Below are 23,489 nucleotides of genomic sequence, written 5' to 3' on the forward strand. Positions count from 1 at the left end.
TCCATCTTGTCTTTTATGTCCCTGCCTTTCATGCATAAGGGAACAGTTGTGGCCTGTTGTGGGGCTGTTCCACTGCATTTCCACCAGTGGGGTTTCCTTTCATTCTCTTCAAAGTACTACAATGGGGCTCTGAAGCCCTGAATGGCCAATGCAGAGTGCACAATCCTACAGAGCCCGCTCATTTTGTTTTGCCGGAGTCAATAAAAATGCTAAGTTAAAAGCTAACCCCCTTATGCCCTCCTCGAATGGAGTGACTTGTTTGACCTTTTTGAGTTCCCCTCTCAATTAACTTTTAAAGATTAATTCATTGTTTTGAATTCAATTTTGGATTCTATTAATAATTAATTTGTTTCAGTTTAATTCAGACTTTATTACAAATTTGAGTGACATAATGGGCAGAATTTTCAGATTATATCACTCTGAGTGAAACAATTTGCAGAAAATAAAACCAGATTGTGATTCCGCCAAATTTAATATATATATACTCATGCCCTTTGCATTTTTTTCCCGTCTGACACCAGGACGAAGACATTTCTGTTCTTTTATGGAAGATTGGGATTTAACTAGTTTCCATGTGAAGGGATAAGGAATGGAAAAAAAGGAACCAAAATAAGTTATCAATGGGCATAATAGCGGAGCCCTTGCATAAAGGCATTGTGTGCCGATTTGTGAAGCCAGGGACTTTGAGAAGGATTACAGGTGGACAGACATTAGCTACTGAAGATAACTCCATTCTCATTGTGTAGATTAAGGCATAACACCTATGCTAATGAGACCAGAAAGCAGGAAAGACAGATTACAAATTGAGGATGAGTACGGGGTTTTGTTGATGGTGAAAGAGACACAGTCACTGGAATTAGCTATTTAAAGTGAGAAAATGAATGCAGGGCCACATGGTGATATAATATGAGTGTATATATATGTAAAACAAGCATACACAGCCCAACTTTGCACCAAATATGAAATGCCAATTTCAGTTAAATGTCTCGAGCTGAAAGGATCCTGCATTGTGATATCGGTATTACATTTTTATTTTGACAAAGCAACTCGTGGTTAAAAGTCTTTCTTTCTCAACTGCTCTGAACTAGCTGATATAAAACAGAGTACAGTAAAGTACACTTGTCATCAAGAAAAAGTTAAGTCCAGTATTCTATTGTCTGTAGCCTCCAGTAAACTCTGCACCCCCCACTCCTGATCTAATCTAGAGGGGAATGGATTGCACATCCCAAGCCTCAGTTTTTGCTGGAGGGCAAGCAATGAAAGCAGGGGGCAGAAAAGAGAAAAAGAAGAAGACGAGTGTTTGATTCTTTCCTTTCCCTGTCTTGGGCGTCTCTGCTTAATTTTTCAGAATTTCTTTGCCATCCAATTGTGTCCTCAGACCTCAGGCAGTGTGAAAAAAAAAAGAAAACATACACATACAGCATCATGCTGTGAGGAAGGCCGTGTGTGGGGAATCTCTTTCATTGTGAAAAACAAAAAGAAGTGTCAGACAGGCAGGTGGACATGAAGCTAGGTAAATATTAATGACTTTTTGACCATTTTATTTCCCACCCGCAGACAGCTTTCTGCAGACAGAGAGCCTCTCAATGCTTCGGCGATATCGATTTCTGACCTGTTCTTTATTCATCTTTATTTTCACCAAATTTAATCAGGAATCTTAAGCACCACAGACCCCAGAATGTAGTTTGCATATTAAGAGGTGGCTGATTATCATGGGGTAGAAACACAGATCTTTAATTTTGTGCATTTTGCACACAGCTTCTGCTCACACCACCATGCTGGAGGTAATTGTGGAAATCTACATATTGAGAGGGAGGCTGTTGTCAAGGCCTGGTTCAGAGTGGTTCTCTGGTTATCTGTTATGATTCATGTGGTACAATGAATATTATCACCTGAATTAGGCTATTATGCTGCCAGGTGGAGGCCGGTAGAGTTACAGGAAGTAGTGATCATCATGTCATGATAATGAAGCAATTACTGCAGGCTATTTGTAATACAGTATTTACAGCCAGACCACATTCAGTTGTCTTATTTCAAATTCAGTATTTATCAAAATATAATTGTATGCTGCTCCAGAGGAAGCCTGCTCTCACACATTAGTATAGCTGTGTCTTCCGGGCCCATCCACAGGGACACTGCCTAATAAAACCAAAAATACACTTCTAGTGGTGTAGGCATTTCTCAGAGAAGAAAACTTCACATTAAATTTCCAAATTTGTCAAATAAGATCCACTACAAAAAAAAGTTTGCCTTCTTCACATAACCATGAACTTTTGAGTGACACTTCACATGCTCACAAAACCCCCAAATGTGAGGAGTGCTAGCTAAAGTCAAGTTCACACAACACAACAGCAATATTGATGATGTGCAGTTCACTCCCAATAAAGCTGCATTTCCAATACAGAGAAGTTGAGCTGTTTGTACTTCCATCCATCTTCAACCCCAGCTTTATTTCTCCACATGAGGGTCGTGGGGGTTGCTGGTGCCAATCCTCTCTGACATAGGGTGAACGTTATGGTACACCCTGGACTGGTCGCCAGTCCTTCGCAGGACCACACAGAGACAAACGACCAGTCACTCTCACACTTACACCTATGGCCAATTTAGAGCGTTCACTTTGCTTAATCCCCAAATCTGCAGGCTTTTGGACTGTGGGAGGAAACCAGAGTACCCGTAGAAAACATGCAAGCCCTTGTTATGACTGGTAAGCGAACCCGGGTTTTCTTGCTGCAAAAGCCAATAATGCTAACCACTAGCCTGACAGAATAATCAATGATGGAAAAAATCATTAGTTGCAGCCCTATAGTCGGAACTGCAGAAGCCTCTCGGATTGGGAGGTGAAATGTCATCAACGAACCTCAAGCAATCCTAGTTTCTTATATGTAAGCTTTTGAAGGTGCAATGAATCCAATGACTGAGACCCTTCACATGCAATGATTAATTTGTACCTTTTACAACTTTTCACAAAATGCAAACAATTGCCTAATGTACCAAACTGAACTGCAGCACATTTTACTGAGTCACTGAAAGTTCATCCCTACGACAGGTCACCCTTCTCTCTGGAGCGGTGTTTGTTTGGGTTTCTGTGGCCACATAATCTCATCCTGGTCTGTGATTATCTGAAAATTGTTGCAGACACCAGCTAGATTTCTAGCGGGGTCTGGCAATGCATTTGAAACATGTTTGCAAGCCCTGCTAATCATGTCTCCACACATGACGTGACCAGTGACTGCCCAATTGAGAGCTGAGGCATTTGTGACTGGAAAATTGGGCTAAAAATCATAGTGTGAAGTCACCTCGTGAAATGTTTTGACCCTCTCTGGATTGTATGACATGGGACTTCAGAGATAAGGAGATGAAACCGGAGCCGAGTATGGCAAGCATGAACATGAATCAAATAGTCGTCTGAGAGTAGCGAAGATAAGATATGCGAAAGTTCAAGGATGTGTGGTTCAAGGCTTATTTATTGTAGTTAAGTGCTACAGACACCGAAGGTGACTTTCAAACCATCAGATGCTGCTCTGTCAAAGTGAAGATCAGTTGACAGTTGATATGCCAAATAACTACTTAGTCCATCCAATACACTTTCTAGTGTTGGAGGGAGATGGACAGATATTTGCATGTAAAATACTGCCAAGCCAGCATGGAAACATTCTACACACTTCAGAAAAAAACCATTTTGTGGCTGTTCAAATATGACCTGCTGTATTATTTAGTCTGAAATACTTAGCTTGGGAAAGCTCTTGTAAAATCTAACATCACCACATTCTTTGCTTTCCTCATCCTCCCCCCTTTTCCAGTGCCACTGTAGGCCTCGGTCTGCTGCTGCCGCCGCTCTCTAATGAGAACCATTCCCATCCAGCACCATATAAACCCACTAACACACACTTCCCTCTGATCTCAGACCAGTAAATGTTGTCACTGTGGCTAGGTCCCACCACTTTACAGCTGCCGACATAACCACACATCCCTATGTTATCATAATATTTTATGTAAAAGAAGAGAGAAAAGGTGGAACCAAAGAGTTGGTAGCGCTGGAGTGTATGTTACTGTGGGGACTGTTAATTATACAGAACACAATGGTGATTTAATGATGGGAAACCAGATGTGGGATAGTGTAAGATAAAGATTCCCTGGCTACATATAGTACATGTAAGTAATGTATTTATAGACAATCCGAAGATCCCCACTGAATATGATGTTAACAGCTATTGGACCAGCAAATCCTTTGGATCTTTATGGAAAAGATATTTTTGATATTGCCACGCCAGATCTGTCATTTAAATTATCTGTCAAGCCCAAATACACCAGGTTATTCTTATGAAACTTACAACACTTACAAATATCGAAACTTCTCTTTTTTTAACCCTAAATTTACTGTAAATTGGAGCATATTAAATGTAGATGGCGGAATAAAAACCACCCCCTCTTCCTGTTTCAGTTTTTCCCCTTTATAATGGAACATGATTTTTAATTACTGAATTATTGAAAGCACTGCCACCTTCCTTTTGTATTTCATCTGTACTATATTTCCATTTTAAAGTGGGCACTTAATTTGGCCTTTCAACACCCCCCCTCATGAGCGGTACGCACTGAATGAACTGATTTCATTTAGATCTTAACGGTCACCTCTTCCACTCAGCATTCCGCCTACTCACCATTTCCCGTTCTAATATTCCTTCCTTTTTTAATTTCTTGCCCCTCGATTCAGACCCTGCTGTAAAATGACTGGGCCATTGTTGTCTCCTTAGCCTTTACCTTTATTTCTCTGCAGGCTCTTTATGAAAAATGTCCCCATCCCGTAAAAAAAAGACTAGGTACCGTACCTGGAAGCACTAAAATGCTGGAAGCAACCTGAATTGGTTTTAATGGCCAGCTACAACCGCAACATCCCAGGTTAGATTAGGCTCTATTGAGACTGGAGGGCACACGGAAGCGTAGTTGACGGGATTAAGAGGCTATTGATGTGATTTTAGCTCCCTTTGGAGAGCAAAAGACAAGAAAAGAGAATTATTAACCCCCTCATTTAATAGAGGGCATACCCCAATTCTTTTCTCTCTGCCGCGTTCAAAATGACCCTTGCGAAGGGCTTCACTGAGTTTGTGGGAAATTCTGTTAAAAGCTGTTTCTAGCGAATAAAACATGAAGACTGCAAACGAACCTACACATTTAAGGCCAATTGTTTCAGAAACACGAATCCTTGAAAAAACTGAGATGCATGTGCAATGTAGGGTTGCAATGATCAGTTACTAAATTATGTTTTCAACTATTTTGCTAATTGATTAATTGGTTTTAGTGTATTTTTGGTGAATGACAATTCATGAAAGCAATCTTTTTTTTTTTTTTTTACAGCTTCTTAAATGTTAATGTTTTTGATATTTTTAATGTTGGCTTGAGTACACAAGCCAGCATTGCTTTGCCTTCATACTAATGATAAGTATGTCAGTCATTAGTGATATTTAATTTAATATTTCATTGTGCTAATCCATCTATGACTATTGCGCTATTGAGTTATACTATACAAGTTAAACTGATTGTCTAAGAGAAACAACATAAAATCAAAACTGTCTGATCAGTTAATTAAATTTGTCACTGCAGTTTTCAATTTATTCCGGGTGCAATTTTAAGCTTTAAGTATTTGCTTTTTTAACTAAAATGCTCTGAGAATCACCACTGATGAAGTTATTTTTAGCTCATGTTCAACAAATATTACACTGCAATAAATCTCTGTTGCGTCTTTGAATTCCTTTTATTGCTGTTATGTCTGTTTATCCATTTGGTAAATGTGTGTCTTAAACTGCAGGATTTCTCATGAGTTGTAGTTGCTAAATTCGACTTTTTAAAAGACTAGCGAGACTGACAAACTTAATTTCACGACTCGGCCGCTGCCGACACCCCTGCTCATTCACTTTCAGTCCTGCCTAGATATTCAGCAGTGTGGCTACATTAGCATATGAGTGGCTCAGTGTTTGGGTAAGTTTGTTCTCAAAGCACAGGTCAACGGCTCTCATCCACTTCAATGAACAGCTGAAGGGCAAACAGAACTCCCAAAATGAAATGTTTCCACATTTTCACTCTCTTCACTTCAGTCTCGAGGGTGTGGCCTCTTATACTGATGCAGCAACAGTCTTTAATTATTCATTACCCTTACTATTGATACTGATTGCACTCATGACTAATGTACGCGCTGAAAATATGTACTTGCGCGCATTCGTGGTGCTGCTACCTGTGTGTTGTACATATTTGCATGGCACATGCTAACATGTATGTATCCGTGTGCCACTGTTTCATATATGTATATGTTTCTGTTGAAAGGGAGAGCAGCTGGCTGCTGCCCACAGCCTGGCAGTTGTATCCTGAAGCATGCCGTCATCACCATCACTCTGCGGGCCCCTCACTGCGCTACATACCCCGCCGGGCGGTTCTCTACTGCCCTGGCAATGACGAGCGAAAATTGAGGAAGCTGGCCTCGTTGGATGTTGACTGTGCCATCTTGGACTGCGAAGATGGCGTAGCCCTGAGCAAAAAGGTACCGAAACACACAGATGCACATGTATCGGCTAAATGCGCCTTCGTTTGAACAGGTCGGCAAGGAGCACACAAACACACACAGACAGCTGTGTGATCCGGAATGATTATAATTCCGTCTCTCCTCCAGCAGACAGGTGCTAGGTTCTAATCACTGAAAGGAAAAACTACCTAAGTGAGATGTTTAAAACAAGCACATTTCACCCCATTATGACGACATAAAGGCATTGGTTCCCCCCCATCGGAGTCCTTTAAAACAAGGTGACCATGTCCCACTGGGCGAGCAGCGGGAAAGCACCAGATGCAGCAGGTTAAAAGCATTCTCTTCCCGCCCACGCGTCCTCCCCATTGGCCCTCCTGAACTGCCCATGAAATTGTGATTGGTGAGTAGGATAAAGAAGGGGGCCTGGGTAAAAAGTTAACTAACAAAGGTTTTTAAGTCATGATAATAAAGATGATTGAAATGGCTGCAGGCTGTTCCTGTAGCAGACAAAGACAATAAGACGATGCTCTGTGTGACTGACAGGCTAAAACTGTGACCCCGTGATGGAGTCGGTGGATGTCAGAGCTTCTGTCTTTATTACATTTCAGAGGAATGCAGCCCTGAAACAGGCATTCAGGCTTGAGAATTCAGACTCTGCACTCTTGAGCTGTCAGCATGTGACAGGTTCATATCTATCTCTATCTTAGTTTCAACAAAAATAACCCTTTTTCCATCCACTTTTGTTCACCAACCAACTCATTTCACATACACTAAAACTAAGGATGCATAGGTGTTAAAAATGTGATAAACATTTTTTTTCTATCATTTTCAAGGGCCTTTCTGTTAGGAATTAGCTAATGTTTAATTTACTCTGGAGGATATTATCAGAAGCTGTGTGTGCCATTAACAGCAAATAATTTAACATTATCCACAAATGAAATTTGGGCTCTCTTAACGACTTTCCACTCCTTCTTTGACCTGTAGTAATACACACAACACAAAACTAATACTTTCCTGGAAACAGTGCTGCATAAGTGGCAGTTGTATAATCACATGCTTTGTTCCTTTCTAGTTTCATCCATTCATTGACACCACAGAGGGGCATGAAGTGCAACAATCCTGTAATCTATTTGTGTTTGCTTGGCCATATATATATATGTGTATATATATGTATACATATAAATAGTTATATATACATATAAATAGTTATTGACTCGGTAACAAAATGCTCCTTTCCTACTGGCACCCTTCCTTCATTTCCCACACCCCCAGCTTATTCCTCCACTGTGGCAATTAGATATCCATGGGGTTGTTGTGTAGTTAAACCCTCGTTCAAAATTATATTTTTTCAGGTGTTGAATAAACGGTCCACATAATTGAGTGACTGTGTGTGTGTGTGTGTCTGAGAGTGACGGTTGCCAGGAATTCCATTAAGACAATTGTTTTGGATACAAATTGCGCTGTTTCCAAAACAATTTGGCAACATAATTGTTGTACTATTAATTTCTCTTTTGTCCAATTTTGTGCATACAGTGCATTCAGAATGGAATCAGAACCCTGCACCCTTTTCACTTGTCGTCGCTCGTTTATTGCATCCTGTTGCTAAAATGTAAATTGAGATGTATTTAGTTCACATATGTCCTCAGCCCCTGCACCAAGTACAGAGTTTGAAGCACTTTGAGTAATGATTTGAGCAACTTTCTACCATTTTCTCTGAAAATGTTCTCAACTCTTTCAGTTTTGGATTGGGTATGTCAGTGGACAGCCATTTTCAGGACTCTACAGAGATGTCTGATTGGGTTCAATTGGCTGGGCCACAAAGACATTCAAAGAGTTGCCCATAACCGAGTTCTGCATTGATTTGACTGTGCGTTTTGGGTCATTTGTCCTGCTGGGAGGTTAAACCTCTGACCCAGCCACGTATTTCACGAGGGGGTATCTCTGCACTTGGTTCATCTTTACCTCAACCCTCACCGGTTTCCCTGTCTGTGCTGAAAACACCACCACAGCATGGTGCTGCCACCTTCTTGCTTCAGAGTTGGAATGGTATCGAGTGGTGCCTGGCTTCCTCCAGACATGAGGCCAAACAGTTCAATCTTGGTTTCGTCAAGAACATTTTTTTTTCTCACAGCCTGAGAGTCGTTTTTACGCACAAATTCCACGAGGAGTGGCTTACATCTGGCCACCGTATTGCAAAAACAACAGATTTGTGGAGGACTTCAGTTTATTCATTCCCACAAGCTCAGCTATTACTGTAACCATTGGGTTCTTGGTCACCTTGTTTACCAAGGCCCTTCTCCCTGATCTCTAGCTTGGGTGGACAAGCAGCTCTAGAAAAAGCACTAGTTGTTCTCCTTCTTCCACTCAAAGATTATGGAAAGCTCTTGACATCCTTGGTTTTGCTAATTTTTGTAGCCATGAGTGTGACCAATACAATAGCCCTATTCCTGAATGAATCCTACATACACTGGTGGAATAGTGAAACTTTGTGCTACTAATGAACAGCTTCCTGCCTTGCCTGTGTAGACATGGTGTAAAATCTGCAGACAGTTTTATTAGGTGCGAGACTAGTATTTAGCGACATTTGTAGGCCTTTTTTTCAGTAAGTTCACATCCTAACAAGACTGAAGTGACACGAATAAAGAATATTGCAAAAGATTAACAGATATGAGGTCACCTCCGATGATTAGTCTGTTTAGGACCACAACAACATTGAGTTCTTTACACTTTCCTCCAGCATCTTAATATACTTTACCCTGCTGATATAAAAGCAGCCTCATAACAACTTAAAAATAGTGTCTTACCTGTTAGTCTTTATTGTATTTGTCCCTTTTCTGCTTTTGTGATATAATCTTTAACCCAGCTGCTTCAATTGACATCCTTCTGAGGACATATCTGCATGCTTACATGTTTTTACTCATTCCGTAGACAAAGAAAACAGTTCTTGGATCACATTATTTATATACTATACAGCTGAACCTTACTATACTATATTATAATATACTATAATACTATATGTATTACCATATAGATGAAACCACATTGCATTTTGTAAACAGTAACCAGCATGGTGCTTGCCCACATGGTCAAACAGTGTTTTTTTCTAGTGACAAAATGCAACAGTGCTTGACTAGAGATGACCAATCTCATCAAAGGACTCTCAAATGCATGTCTGCTGCTTTCTATGTAGACAGAATGGTGGCAAAAAAGAAAATGTGCTTAAATGTCACCCTAACCACTGTCTCTGCGAGTTAAGTAGAGTTACTTCACCTAACCATCCCGTTATATGTTCATTAAAGCGGAACTAGACCGGAGGTTCCAATTAACGCTGTTTTTTAGTGTGTATCTGCGTCATTACCTTGTTTATGAAGCCCTGAAGGTTCTAAACAAACAGTTCAGCCACTGCTGAGAACGCTGTGTTTTATTGTAATCTCGGGCTCAGCGAGATCTCTGAAAAAACCCGGTCCGGTTACATAAACACCGGTTCTCCGGAACAGCAGATCGTCCTGCTCCGGGCACTAGTCCGGGCACGTCCGGTTGCGTACATTGAACCGCAGAAGAAGAATAACGTCCGTTGTGGAGGTGTTTCACGAGCGACAGTGTCTTCTGACTCTGGGTCTGACTCCGGGTCAAAGGGACTGCGGCGGGGAGTCGTGAAGAAGCTATTTTTAAACATTGTTAAAACAATGTTTTGATTATGAGGAGCAGTGCATCCACCATTCCAGAGGGGGGCGCTGCACCTCTGAGAGCTGGTGTGCTGAATATGTCACTTCCGGGTACTGGCCAATCACAAGACTCTGTCTTCTGGGTGTGAGAGTGTGAGAGTCTCAAATCTCGCTGCTGGGAAACACCGTCAGAATAAAAGGATTTCAATCGGCTGGTTTACAGCAACTAGGAGGTTTTGACCATAAAAACAAGTTAATGTATGTAAGTAGACCTCCATAACTAACATGTATGTGCAACAGGACCACTCTATGTGAGCTTTAATGTATTCTTTAACTTATCTTTCACCTTCACCTTAAAACAGGGAAGGATTTTCATGACAAAAAGGTACACAACGAAGGTCAGTTCACCCCCCTCCTGTTGAAATCTGAAATCCGGGAGTGCCCACTTTAATTGCCTGCCGCTTTGACTCCAAAAATGTCTGTGTAGTTGGCAGTGACGCTGGCTGCTTAAGAGGCAGGGGGATGAGAAAGGGAGTAAAGGCTAGGAAGCCACCCAGAGCTCGCTAACTGTCACTGTGGACCCAGAGGGGAGGTGAGGAGAGGAGGGGAGGGAAGACAAGGCTGACTGCTCTAACACTCCTTACACATATCATCATATCTGTATGATCAGTGGGGCGGAGGAAGAGGGAGGGCAGGTTGAAACCCCAGAGCGGAACTGACGGCTACACCTGTCCTCTCTTCGTTGCCGTCTTGTTCTTTCGTCGTCCCTCCCTCACTCATCCCTCCCTCTCTTGGGTCCTTAGGGTTAAGATTGTTTATCTCTACCTCTCATGTTCTCTCTCCGTCTCTCAGTGCCCTATGGTCCAGTATTCATCCTGGTGTTTCTCTCTCTCTCTCGCTGGCGCTCCCTCTTTTCCCCACATGGGTTCCTCTATCCTCCCTGACTCCCCCCTGCCTCAACTGCCACAGAGATTCTCTCCTAATCCCTGGAAGTTTGGAACTAATGAACTAACCGCTGAGCCACTGCCACGGAGCTTGGTCCCAAACTATACTGTACTTCACACTCGATTTCCTCTCCAGATGGCGCGGTGGAGCGCCCGACTCGACGGGGAGCGCCGCTCGCACACACCAGCACGCGCCTTTGCAAAGGCACACGAGCACAGAAGACGCGTAGACCGCAAACATGCACACACTGGGCAGAAATTCACATGCAAAAAATGTGCACACGAGAAGGCATGTACACACACAACCTGTTACAGCCAACTGTGCGTCACTCAGGTATGACAGACTGGTTTTCTGTCAAAGCATATCAGAACCAGAGACACTTAGTTGTGCTTAAAACAAGTTAATTAACCTCTTCTTCACTGTTGCCCCGGTGACAGACGCACTGTCATAAAACCATATCTAACTTTAACAAACACAGACATGCTGTATACCCACAGAAAGGTCAGAAACTCTGCTAAATGCTCATATAAACCATTATTATGTTCACGAAACACAGTTAAATCACAGATGGATCAAACAGCAGGAGCGGAAAAAAGCGCTACAGCGCACACATTGAAAAGCGCCACTGGCGCGTCAGCGTGATTATGTAAACAAAAAAAAAAACACATGTCGACTGGACAGCGGAGAATCTACAGATTCCAGCGGTACCATTTTTTTATCACTCTACGACCAAGATTTTACGGATCCAGCCTCTAAATAAGAGCAAAACAACTGACTCTAAAGAAATACAAGCAGAATGTTGTCTTACCTTTGCTGTTTATCAAAACAAGTTATTTCCACTGGAACAAAACCACTTCTAATGAAGAACTACACTTCCCAGCATGCTTTGGGAACAAATCCCGGTCTGATTGATCATTACAGAGCGACATTAGATCGTTCTGATTAGAGAAGGGCGAATGTCCGCACAAATGCGTCATGTGCATTTATGTCCTTTTGACTCGCTAATGAAGTGATTCACACGCATTTGGACATCTGATTCTACCGGTTTAGAGGTTTAAAACGAGCTGTCAATCACCCTAATTGACCAAGGTAAGCCAGAGCTATGGCGCTGCGTAACTGAAGACGCTGCAGAGTCACAGAGTTGTTATTACGCACCGCACAGGGAGCATCCATTTACAGCGAGTTATCATACTTTCTTTTTCAAAACAAGTTCTTTTTAGACCAATAGTGACATGTAAATAAAATTAAATGGGTTTTAATAATTTGGTAACTAAGAAATCTCAAACGGCACAGATGGTGCCAAACTGGGCCAAAAGAGAGAACGCCTAGACATCTCTTTACTAAAACCTCTGTAATTTCACTCTGCTTGACTTCAGCAGCATCAGACTTTGCACAGCTCATGTCCACATGCTGTTACGTGACCTCCATGTGTTTTTAAGCTCCTACTGTATATTTTAAAGGTGGTATTTGCTTTAAAATGCAATATATTTTTAGGCGAGAGAAAAAAAATCCTTCATTTATGCTGTGTTCCATGTACATTTACTCTGACACAGTGGCATCTACAGTGAAACTTACACCTCTGGGGGAATCTCACAAGTGTTATCTTAATTTTGATACCAGGATAATTAACATAGAGCTTGTCCCTGCAGAGATTTACTCTATTTAGTTTGGGCATGTGATTTTTTCGAGCAGGAACTCCAAAAAGAGGGTCAGGGAAGAAGAGGTTAATTCACCTGAAGGTATAAACCATCTATACTGTCCCCAGTTTCCCCTACTGAGGCAAAGAAAAAGCCAGACACCAATCTTGTGGAAACGGGGGTGTGATTGAACATATTTTATTTGACACATTTTATGGAAACGATTTGTGGGAAAATATCTATACTCGACAAAAATATAAACGCACAAACTTGAAATGGTGGACAAAAATAGAATGTCAACTTAAAGTGGTTCTGCAAGAGAAATGGGACAACATCCCCCAGGCCGTGATTGACAACCTGGTGATGTCCATGCGTCGCTGGTGTACTACTCTGGACACACACATTATTGTAGTAAGTGAACTTGGATCATCGACCCCCATTGTGTTCTTCCTGCCATTACTCCAGGACTTTTGTTTTGAAATTGAACCTAATGCTTGCAAATTAAAGCCACTTTATTGATAACATTGTACTGTTATTTTTGGATAGTTACTCTTTTTTGTCACATAACAAAACTACAAGTTTTTTATCGTGCGTTTATATTTTTGTTGAGCGTAATATGGGTTGTGTTTGAGCAATATTACAGAAATAAGAGAGATGAGAGATTGATTTGTAGATTGTGCACAGTCGTGCACCTGATACAGTTCAATCGCTCAGGGATTCCTCTTTTTCACATTGATAAAAACTTGTGTAGCCATTTCCTACAAAGATATGTATACACTGTGCTTGTGAACATGCTGAGTAACTTATTGTGAATTACTTCCATATTGTAAACAATCACAGTAAGACCATGAAACCCACCAAATACACATGGTCCAATACAGTAACTCAAAGTTATGTTTTGACTCTTACAATTCAATTTAAAAAGTACTGTTTACATCTGGTCCATTTGAGCTGATAATTGCACATGCTCAAAATGGATTTCTCATTCATTTTAAAGGTGACATAAGGTGGTCCTGTTGCACATAAATGTTAGTTATGGAGGTCTACTTACATATATTAACTTGTTTTTATGGTCAAAAACCTCCTAGTTGCTGTAAACGAGCCGATAGAAATCCTCTTTTCTGACGGTGTTTTTCTGCTGCGAGATTTCAGAGTGAACTTTCACCCCCAGAAGACAGAGTCTTGTGATTGGCCAGTACTATCCAGCACATCCGTTCTCAGAAGCGCAGCGCCACCCTCTGGAATGGCGGATGCACTGCTCCTCATTATCAAAACATTGTTTTAACAGTGTTTAAAAATAGCTTCTTCACGACTCCCCGCCGCAGTCCCTTTGACGACCTTTGACCCGGAGTCAGACCCAGAGTCAGAAGACACTGTCGCTCGTGAAACACCTCCACAACGGACGTTATTCTTCTTCTGCGGTTCAATGTACGCAACCGGATGTGCCCGGACTAGTGCCCGGAGCAGGACGATCGGTTGTTCAGGAGAACCGCTGCTTACGTAACTATTACAGGATTTTCAGAGATCTCATTGAGCCCCGAGATTACAATAAAACACAGCGTTCTCAGCAATGGCTGAACTGTTTGTTTCGAACCGTCAGGGCTTCATAAACAAGGTAATGACGCAGATACACACCAAAAAAACAGCGATAATCGGAACTTCCGGTCTAGTTCTGCTTTAATGAAAAATGGTTTCTAGTGATTCAATAATCTGCTAACCTTCTTAGTTTTTGTTATTCCGCCTATTTCTCCTTCCTTCAGTTACGTTATGTACCACAGCTCCAAAGATAAATCTTTCCGAGCAGCCGACGGAAGAGTAGAGGACACGTTGGATGACATTATTACGGTCCATTACTTTTAGGATGTAGTGCAGTCAGTGTATGAGCTTTGGTCCATGCATGAACTATGTCTGACACCAGAGATTTTCAACTTAACATAAATTATACAGCCAACTGTCAACTGATACATGACCTCAGTTCATTGTTCACCGTGTTATTTCAGAGGACACTGAAAGATCTGCTCTCCATTTAAGCGGATTCAAATGACTAAACTTCTGACAGCATGAACTCCTGGGAAATAACGCAAGCCATTTGAATTTTGAATAGTGAACATTTGTATTAAGTTTGTCAGTAGGTGCTTGCATTTACATCTCTGTATATTTGTGTGTGTGTGTGTGCTTGCGTGAGTGAGTGCGAGCGAGTCAGCTTGTGATCAACACCTCAGAGAACCCTGGAGACTACAGCGAAAACTCCCAGTCAGGCTGCCAAGACTCACAAATGGGAAGTGAGCTGCTCAGCCAGAAAATAGACCCCGTTCAAGCCAGATCAGAAAGACTGTCCGTTCCAAAGTCTGTCTATCAAAGTTAAAGTGGGTGTAATGATCCAAGACTGTTTAATCTATGCTAAGCAGTGGCAACAAAGGCATCTGCAGCATACTGTAACATGACCACACTGTTCTCCCCAAACTTGACTGAGCTGGAGAGACAACTAACTGAAGCTGGCAGGCATTTTGGGTAACACTTTACAATACAGTACACACTATTAGCATTAGTTAAGCATTAATTAGCAACACAACCAGATTTTTACCGGCTGCTTCCTCGAGCTTCTTTTATCATTTGCTCGTTCCAGTTGCTCCTCTCGCTGTCTTGCAACCAAAGAAGTCTCCGGTGAAACTTCAGGCTTTTGTCTTGTTTGTTTAAACGATTAGTGCAACCGACAGCACAATAAGACATGGTGTTGTGTTGCTCACAATAGCGCGACAAAAACTTGTGTTGCAAGCAAAGAGGACTGATTTATAAGCAAAATGGTTGTGTGCTTTTACTTGCAAACATTAGTTTTGATTTCCACTTACTCTTTTTTTGCTCTCAAATCTCTTTTTGTGGTTCAAATCTATTCTATTTGATTGAATAATAAAGGGACACATTTCTCTCCATAGAGGTCTACTTACATACATTAATCTGTTTTTATGGTCAAAAACATCCTAGTTGCTGCAAACTAGCCGATCTCTCCTCACTGAATCTCTCGTCAGCTGCGCTGTTTCAGACTGAAATCTCACCCTCAGAAGACAGACTGTGTTGTGATTGGCCAGCCAACGAGAGCTTTCCCGACTGTCTTGTGATTGGCCAATACCTGGAAGTGACATAATTAGCACACCAGCTCTCAGAGGCGCAGCTCCGCCTCTGGAATGGTGGATGCACTGCTACTCATTATCAAAACATTGTTTTAGCTATGTTTAAAAATGGCTTTGTCACGACTCTATTGATACTTTTTTTAAAAATTGTGTTGCTGCTTTCATCTATTATTGACTTGTTCATCGTCTGACTGCATTATCCTTCACATCATGAGGGATATGTCAGCTGGAGCCAATCCCAGCTGACATAGGGGGAAAGGAGGATGCACCCTGGTCAGGTCGCCAATCCATCGCAGGGCCAACATATAGGCATTCAGTGTCACATTCACACCTACAGTCAATTTTAGAGTGTCCAATTTCCCCCTGCATGTTGCTTGAATGTTGTGGTTTCCTCATCAGATCACACGTACCTCATGCTTTTCCATCGCAGCGAAATGCGGGACAGACATTTGAGTTTTTGTGATTTCTAAATGCCCTCTTCTTATTCACATTTGCTTTTATTGATTCGCTAAACTTTCTACCTCATTCAACCGTGGACACTTTAATGCAATATTTGAACACTTGTTTTGAATTTTCTCTTTTCCATCCAGGCTAATGGATACCCACCTATAGCCGTGTTCTTAGCTGTAGGCTAACGTTATCCGAGTTTCAATTTGACCAAAATTGTATTCAAACCTCCAAACCCGTAGAATATCAGGTCGGAGTTTATTTTCTCCAGTCACAGTTTGTAATCCAGAATGCTGGTGCCTTACATGGTGTTGTCTGAACGTTTAGGGTTACTTAAGGCAACATATCCTTAGAAGCTAACTGCCCATTGAGAGAAATCAAAGCCTATCAATTGCTCCCTATTACAAGTGGGTGTCCCATCAAAATGATTTTTGCACTGTTATTTTATGCTAAAGTATAGCTTCAAGTCTCACATGTCGGGTATCAAATGAAGGCCTTTGGGAGGTTACTGCAGGCGAACAAGAGGTCACAGTGCGCTGAGAGTGATGAGAACTTGGTGATTTACATTAATCGCATAGCAATTGGTATATTTAAAGCGTACCCATTCCTGAAAATGATTTCTCTAGTGTCTTTTAGATAAGAAGTCACGTATTTTGTTTTAGCTTTCTGTGTTCCTCTGGCTGCTTTTTTGAAACACATTTTTGAAGCAGGTCCAGATACCTTGCTTTAAAGGTGAGGTGACTGTTGCCAAGTGAGGGATCAAGAAAATGCTGAGACACAGTGAACACAGAGGTCCTCTCTCCTGCTCTCATTATCCTGTTACACTCTTGTGTTTTTACTGGCACGGCCTCAGCCCACACTGCTCTGTGCTACGTGGGCTGTGAAACACACCCTACGCTTGGATCCGAGCCCTGGTAGGAGGAGTGATGATGGAGAAGGTGATGAGCAGAGGAAAACATGAAAGGATGGGTGGAGGAAGAGTTTTGGAGCAGATGTTGATTGTCTGAGGGAGAAAAACGGAGCAGAGGATTCTAGCAAGGCTTAGTTGTTTAAGAGGTTTTCTACTGCTCCTACTAAATGAGAACCATTAAGTTGAGTTGTGGAAATAATAAGGAAACATTAAAGCAGAACTTGACCGGAAGTTCCTATTAACGCTGTTTTTTTGGTGTGTATCTGCATCATTACCTTGTTTATGAAGCCCTGACGGTTCTAAACAAACAGTTCAGCCATTGCTGAGAACGTTGTGTTTTATTGTAATCTCGGGGCTCAACGAGATCACTGAAAATCCCGTAATAGTTACGTAAGCAGCGGTTCTCCTGAACAACCGATCGTCCTGCTCCGGACACTAGTCCGGGCACATCCGGTTGCGTACATTGAACCGCAGAAGAAGAATAACTTCCGTTGTGGAGGTGTTTCACGAGCGACAGTGTCTTCTGACTCTGGGTCTGACTCCGGGTCAAAGGTCGTCAAAGGGACTGCGGCGGGGAGTCGTGAAGAAGCTATTTTTAAACACTGTTAAAACAATGTTTTGATATTGAGGAGCAGTGCATCCACCGTTCCAGAGGGGGGCGCTGCGCTTCTGAGAGCGGATGTGCTGGATAGTACTGGCCAATCACAAGACTCTGTCTTCTGGGGGTGAAATTTCACTCTGAAATCTCGCAGCAGAAAAACACTGTCAGAAAAGAGGATTTCTATCGGCTCGTTTACAGCAACTAGGAGGTTTTTGACCATAAAAACAAGTTAATATATGTAAGAAGACCTCCATAACTAACATTTATGTGCAACAGGACCACTCTATGTGACCTTTAAAATAAAAAAAGTATGATATAGATTAAATATTTTTGTGTAAGAAATATAATTACTATTTTGGATTAAAAAGTCCATGAAATGTTTAGATTTTTTTTTTCTTAGCAGTGAGTACAGCAAAGTACCCAAGCTTCTAAAGCTCTGTGCATGGCAGTTGGACCCTTTTTTTAAACCTTCAAACAACTTCACCTTATTAGCACCTTGGTCACAAGCGCTGATTGTGATACCAGGCTGTGGGTCAAGGCCAGACAAAAAGGACAGGAAAGAGATCCATCCACACTGTGTAATGAGGGGACTTAAAAGTATTTCCCCCCACGTTACACAGCTTAGTTTTCATTTGCACTGGTACAAGGACTTTACAGCAAATGTGTTCTTAAGGTAATGAAAGCTTCTTTGCATTTCAAAGGGCCACTTGTTCTTTGTTAACATTTTTTGTACTAATCTTATTGTCCATCTTGGCTTGAGTTTTTTTTCACACTAAAAAATTACATGATTTTTCTAACAATGATCTTTTGTTTTATTTCAGTGAAATTGAGAAATTATCATTCACATTAGTTTCAACCACTGACTGTGCCATGATCTGCAGATTGCTTCTGACTCATACTGGGTTCAAAGTGCCAATAAAGCCTTTGAGTACTTGCATATCTAGGAAACAGAATAACTGTCTTAAATTCAAGCGTTAATTTGGGAAACTCACTGAGAAGCACCAAGCAAAACATAGTTAGTCTTTGCATTAGTGTTGTAAGCAGTCAAGACACAGCATTCTAGTAAATATGGCAAAGTATGTGCTCAGCAAATAGAGACTGGGGAAGATATATGGAAGAATATTGCAATGCAGCTTTTGATGAACTGTAGCTCAAGCACTCGAATGATATCTCTAATTATTTTGTGATAATTGTCACGAATTTGTTCAGATTTAGAAAGTCCTTCTCCTCTATCCTGATGGTTTGTGTCTTGTTTTCTGCTCCTGCCAGGATAGTACACACACACACACACAGTGCTGCCAACTGACAAAGTGAATGCCTGAATCTTCTCCTGCTACATCTCGGTTATCAACGTACCCCGAATTAGTCAGTCATCCCACTGCAGCTTTCTGGAGTGCAGTGTGTCACTTGTCAAAACTCATCCATGATGACTCGGAGCTTGTTAACACACACACTCCGACACACACACACACACACACCGACAAAGACAAATGAACAAACGCGTGCGCAGTCACACTTCAGGCGGGGCCGCCTTCACCTGCAGCTCATTTTAAGTGGCGCCACAAGTTGCACAGCAGGGTGCAAAATGGCAGCTCTCAAAGGGTAAACAACACAGAAAAACAACTATTTGCTTGTTGTGACATGGGATTTCCTACCCCTTAACTCAAAATAAAGAGTATATAGTGTTGATACACCTTCAAAATACATAAAAAAATACATAAATATACAATATTTAGACACCATGTCCGTGATAAAAGGGGCAGTGAATGCACATACGTGGAATTTTTGCCATTTGGTCTTTATTGCTGTTTCACTTTGAGCTAATTTTGTGCATTTTCTAAAACATGTCTCGCCTTTTTTTTTATTGCCACCTTTATACACGGCGTATTTAAGTTGTCATTATTCCACTCTGCTGGTTTACGGTGTAAACCTGTACACAAAGAATCAGGGGCAGTGTTGACACAGAGAACATGAATCCATGTCTGTGTATAAAGGTGAGACAAACTGACTCTGCTACGCTGGCATATACAGTACGACGTAAAATCATATGTGGATTGGTGATATCTCGGCTTGTTTTAGTTTGGTGTAAACAACCAAGGGGAATATAACAAGGTGTCCTCAGTATAGTGGGCTTTCTGAAAAAAGAAGTACCTACAACTATTCCACTTGTAAATCTCAATCAAATGAAAGGACGGAGTGCCAGTTTCCACCCAGAGCCTTTCCAGAGGCGATGTTTGACGTTGCTTGTTTCAAGCAGCATGGCGGCAGCTGGAGAGGAAGGTGGTCCCCGCTGTGGCCTGTACACACATCGGTTTGGATGCTCCAGTCTGATGTAGTGTCTACAAGGCAAGTACCCATGCTGGGTCACGCATGCACGCCACTCTGTAGGATCCAGAGCGTCCAGTCTCAGGCTGTGTGTGTTAAGGAGCTGCCCTCGCTCTCCTGGAAGGTCAGCCTCTCTGCACTTGAAAGCTTCATGTGTGTGCATCTGTGCGTTCAACAGCCATGCCCGCACGGCCAACTGCTCGCCCCGCCTGCTCGCCTGTGTTGCCGGGCTTCTAATGATGAGCGCGATGGAGGGAATCAAAGAGGAGATGGTGCCGACGTTGGGGCGAGATCTCCGTGGGACGCCGTGTGATTGGGGAGGGAGCTTTGAAGCAACTTGTTGGACGGCTGTCCATTAATGTAAAATATCTCTTTTTCAAAGGGGCTTTATTCAAGCTCAGAGTAGCGGAGCCCATAGGGGTCAAGGTGTCTGGCGGAATAATCTCACTCTCACTTTAGAACGAAAGAGAGATGTAAGAAAATATGGTGAAAAGTGACCCTGGCCATCTCCTTAACCATTCCTGGTGTCACGGTTTCAGGAATACACCCAGATAAGAAAGAAACTGAGGGAGACAATTAGCTTGTCTGTTTATAAAAGAATTTTATACATGCAGGCTGCCTATATATCAAGCTAAGGTTGGCGCTGGAGACACGACTGTCTCGACTATTAGATCTGTACATTTCATAAACAATGCTTTTTTGATCATTTTGATCTCTATTTATCTAGTTTGGTCAGGGATCAGTGCGGCTCACGGCACATAAAGCGGCACCGCAGCTCTCGCGTATCAATTTTCTCCGGTCACCGTGAACTGCAGCGGGCCAGACGGAATATTATCCGCCAAGTAGCAGGTTTATGAATAGTGAATTAGAGCTGCGTTAAATCGCTGCCTCCGTTTTAAGTTACAAAGACGCAGTCACGGGTCTGTCTCGGCTTATGAGAGCGACGGTAACAGAGAGCAACGGAGAGGGTTTCAGGAAAAAACGTGAATAAGACTCAAAAGATCACAGTGCACTCATCATACGGTGTGACAATCCCCCTTGTCTCGTTCAATGAGGTAAAAGGGAGACATGGAAGACACACAGCAGTCCAGCCCGCTCAATGACCCCTATTAAATCTGAGCAAATCTTTGATATGTACTTTGATACTATATTTTATTGATACTAAAGGGGTGTTCATAATATCAAGTAGAGTTCTGCATGTCAGGAGATCAGACTCGGGGCTGTTTTCTCTCAGAAGCTGTCCTATATGACCTTTTAGGGGTTCCCCATAAGTTCTAATACGACTCACCCTGGGTCAACTCTAGTCCTTTTACAAGAGATTGTGATGAATGGGCTGTCCATGTTTTATCTGTCTACAGTTTTCCTCCTGCAGTCACTTATACTCCAGTAATCGACATACTAATGATCTGTTAGTTTGAATAGTATTTTCAGATGTTGCAGGGCAAAAAACATGTATTGCACTTGTTGCCATTTACATGGCTTTGCATGACGTTATGCCATATTGTTTACAGTTTTTTGTTTTTCGTTTTTAACTGGTCTGTTAAGTTATTGTTTACAGTTTTGTTTTTTTGTTTTTAACTGGTCTGTTAAGTTATTGTTACAGTTTTGTTTTTTTGTTTTTAACTGGTCTGTTATGTTTATTCTTTACAGTTCAGTTTCTTGTTTTTAACTGGTCTCTTAAGTTATTGTTTACAGTTTTGTTCCTTGTCTTTAGCTGGTCTGTTTAGTTATTGTTTACAGTTGTTGTCCTGTTTGTCTTGTTTGCCTAGATTTGTCTTATTTTTGCCTTAACCTAATACGCACCTTATTTACATTCACTTTTTTATAATATTGTGTAATTGTTTATCTGTATACGGAGCTGCTGAAACCCTGTTCTCTCCCCACTGTGGGATAAATAAAGCTATCTTATTTTTATCTTATCTTATATGTTTACCACCCAATTGGCATATTTACATTTCTGCATTTTATTTTAATGGGTGCACTCAGTGATAGGTGTCAGTTTGAGAGTAATGTTTCATGGACTAAATAGTAACAAGGTTAAAAAATAGAATCCCTATCGGAGCATCTTCAAACAAATATACAGGCACTCAAAGGCTTCAGTCTCTGATCTGATCCGACAACTCTTAAGCTACCATTTCCTCATGCTGCTTTAACTCGGACCACATTTTCCCAGAGAACCTATCTCCTCTCACTATAGCCAGACTTCTCCTCAGTGCGTCCACCTTTTCTGCCCATTCCTGTTGCTCAGCATCTGGTTTGAATATAGCAATGTGTGCCACTGTGTTACTGATAGAGGTTGGGACTGTAGGCTTCTCTTTGATTTTTTTTTTTTTTTTTTCATCTTCCTCATCTCCCTCTTCCTGCTCAGCCTGCGTTGAGGGAGCAACATTGAGTGTGCAGCCTCCGTTTTGTTAAATTGAGCCGTAGATGAACCACAGAGAGACAAATGTATGCACACTTTGTGCCTTTTTCATGTTCATGTTTTTAATTCCATATTGATTTATGCTTCATTCAAAGTTCCCACTTTGTTCATACTTTTTTTATTATACCATTATGATCAAGGTATTTTGTTTTCCGAACACACTAAAATGCCAAAGCAACAAATGATATTCAATTGCAAGGAATGTTTCAGTCTTATTGAGAAAGAATAACTTTTTTTTTTTTAATGATATACATGCAATACAACTAATTGTCCTCCTGTTTTCCTTGCATCTATTATGGAATAAAGCATTTGGATTCTTTTGGTTAAAGCTGCTGTCAGCATTTTGTGATTTTTCTCAAGTTTTGACTAATTTGTGACTGTATAAAGTATCATACTACACATACAAGGCTTTAATTTCATGAATTCTGAGACAAAGATACACTGACCAAACACTCTAAAACTGCAATTTAATACAGATTTCAACAAAAGTATTTTCTGGTACAGTGTGGAGGCCAGACAAACTGTGCATAAACGAACTATACAAATACTTTTCCACGCCACTTTCCTCTTTCACCCTGAAGGGGATAACATGATTGTATTGTAGAAGTAACACTGGAATTCTCTTTCAAACAGCACAACTTTATTTAAAAATTACGATTGACTGCTATATCTGCAAACCCTAAACAGAAGCTTTCAACCTGTCAAATGGTTAGTAGGTTATTTATGCCCCTCACATGCTCTGTAACCACACTTGCTTTCAAAATGCACAGTTTTAAATCTTACATTTTGACGTAGTTTGATTTCCGTCTGTTTTATGCTTGTGTGCTGCAGAAGGAGGCCAGAGAGACCATTCCCGGGATGCTGGAAGAACTAGATCTTGGCCGGACGGAGAAATGTG

The 23,489-nt window shown here is 41.4% G+C and overlaps 1 protein-coding gene across 2 annotated transcripts in view; it reads left to right on the forward strand.

The window, feature by feature from the left end:
- clybl (citrate lyase beta like) overlaps nt 1-23,489 on the forward strand; it is a 65,553-nt gene that overhangs the window by 25,446 nt on the left and 16,618 nt on the right. For both annotated transcript variants that reach the window (XR_014592843.1, XM_083890406.1), the window contains exons 2-3: nt 6,316-6,529; nt 23,423-23,489. The exon at nt 23,423-23,489 is cut by the window's right edge and continues 122 nt beyond it. Coding sequence is in view for 1 of the 2 variants with exons in the window: in XM_083890406.1 (XP_083746532.1) it covers nt 6,316-6,529; nt 23,423-23,489 (281 nt within the window). In the remaining variant the exon portion in view is untranslated. The remainder of the gene's footprint in view (nt 1-6,315; nt 6,530-23,422) is intronic.

Source organism: Microchirus variegatus (assembly GCF_963457635.1).
Source record: "Microchirus variegatus genome assembly, chromosome: 5".
Taxonomy (NCBI): Eukaryota; Metazoa; Chordata; class Actinopteri; order Pleuronectiformes; family Soleidae; genus Microchirus; species Microchirus variegatus.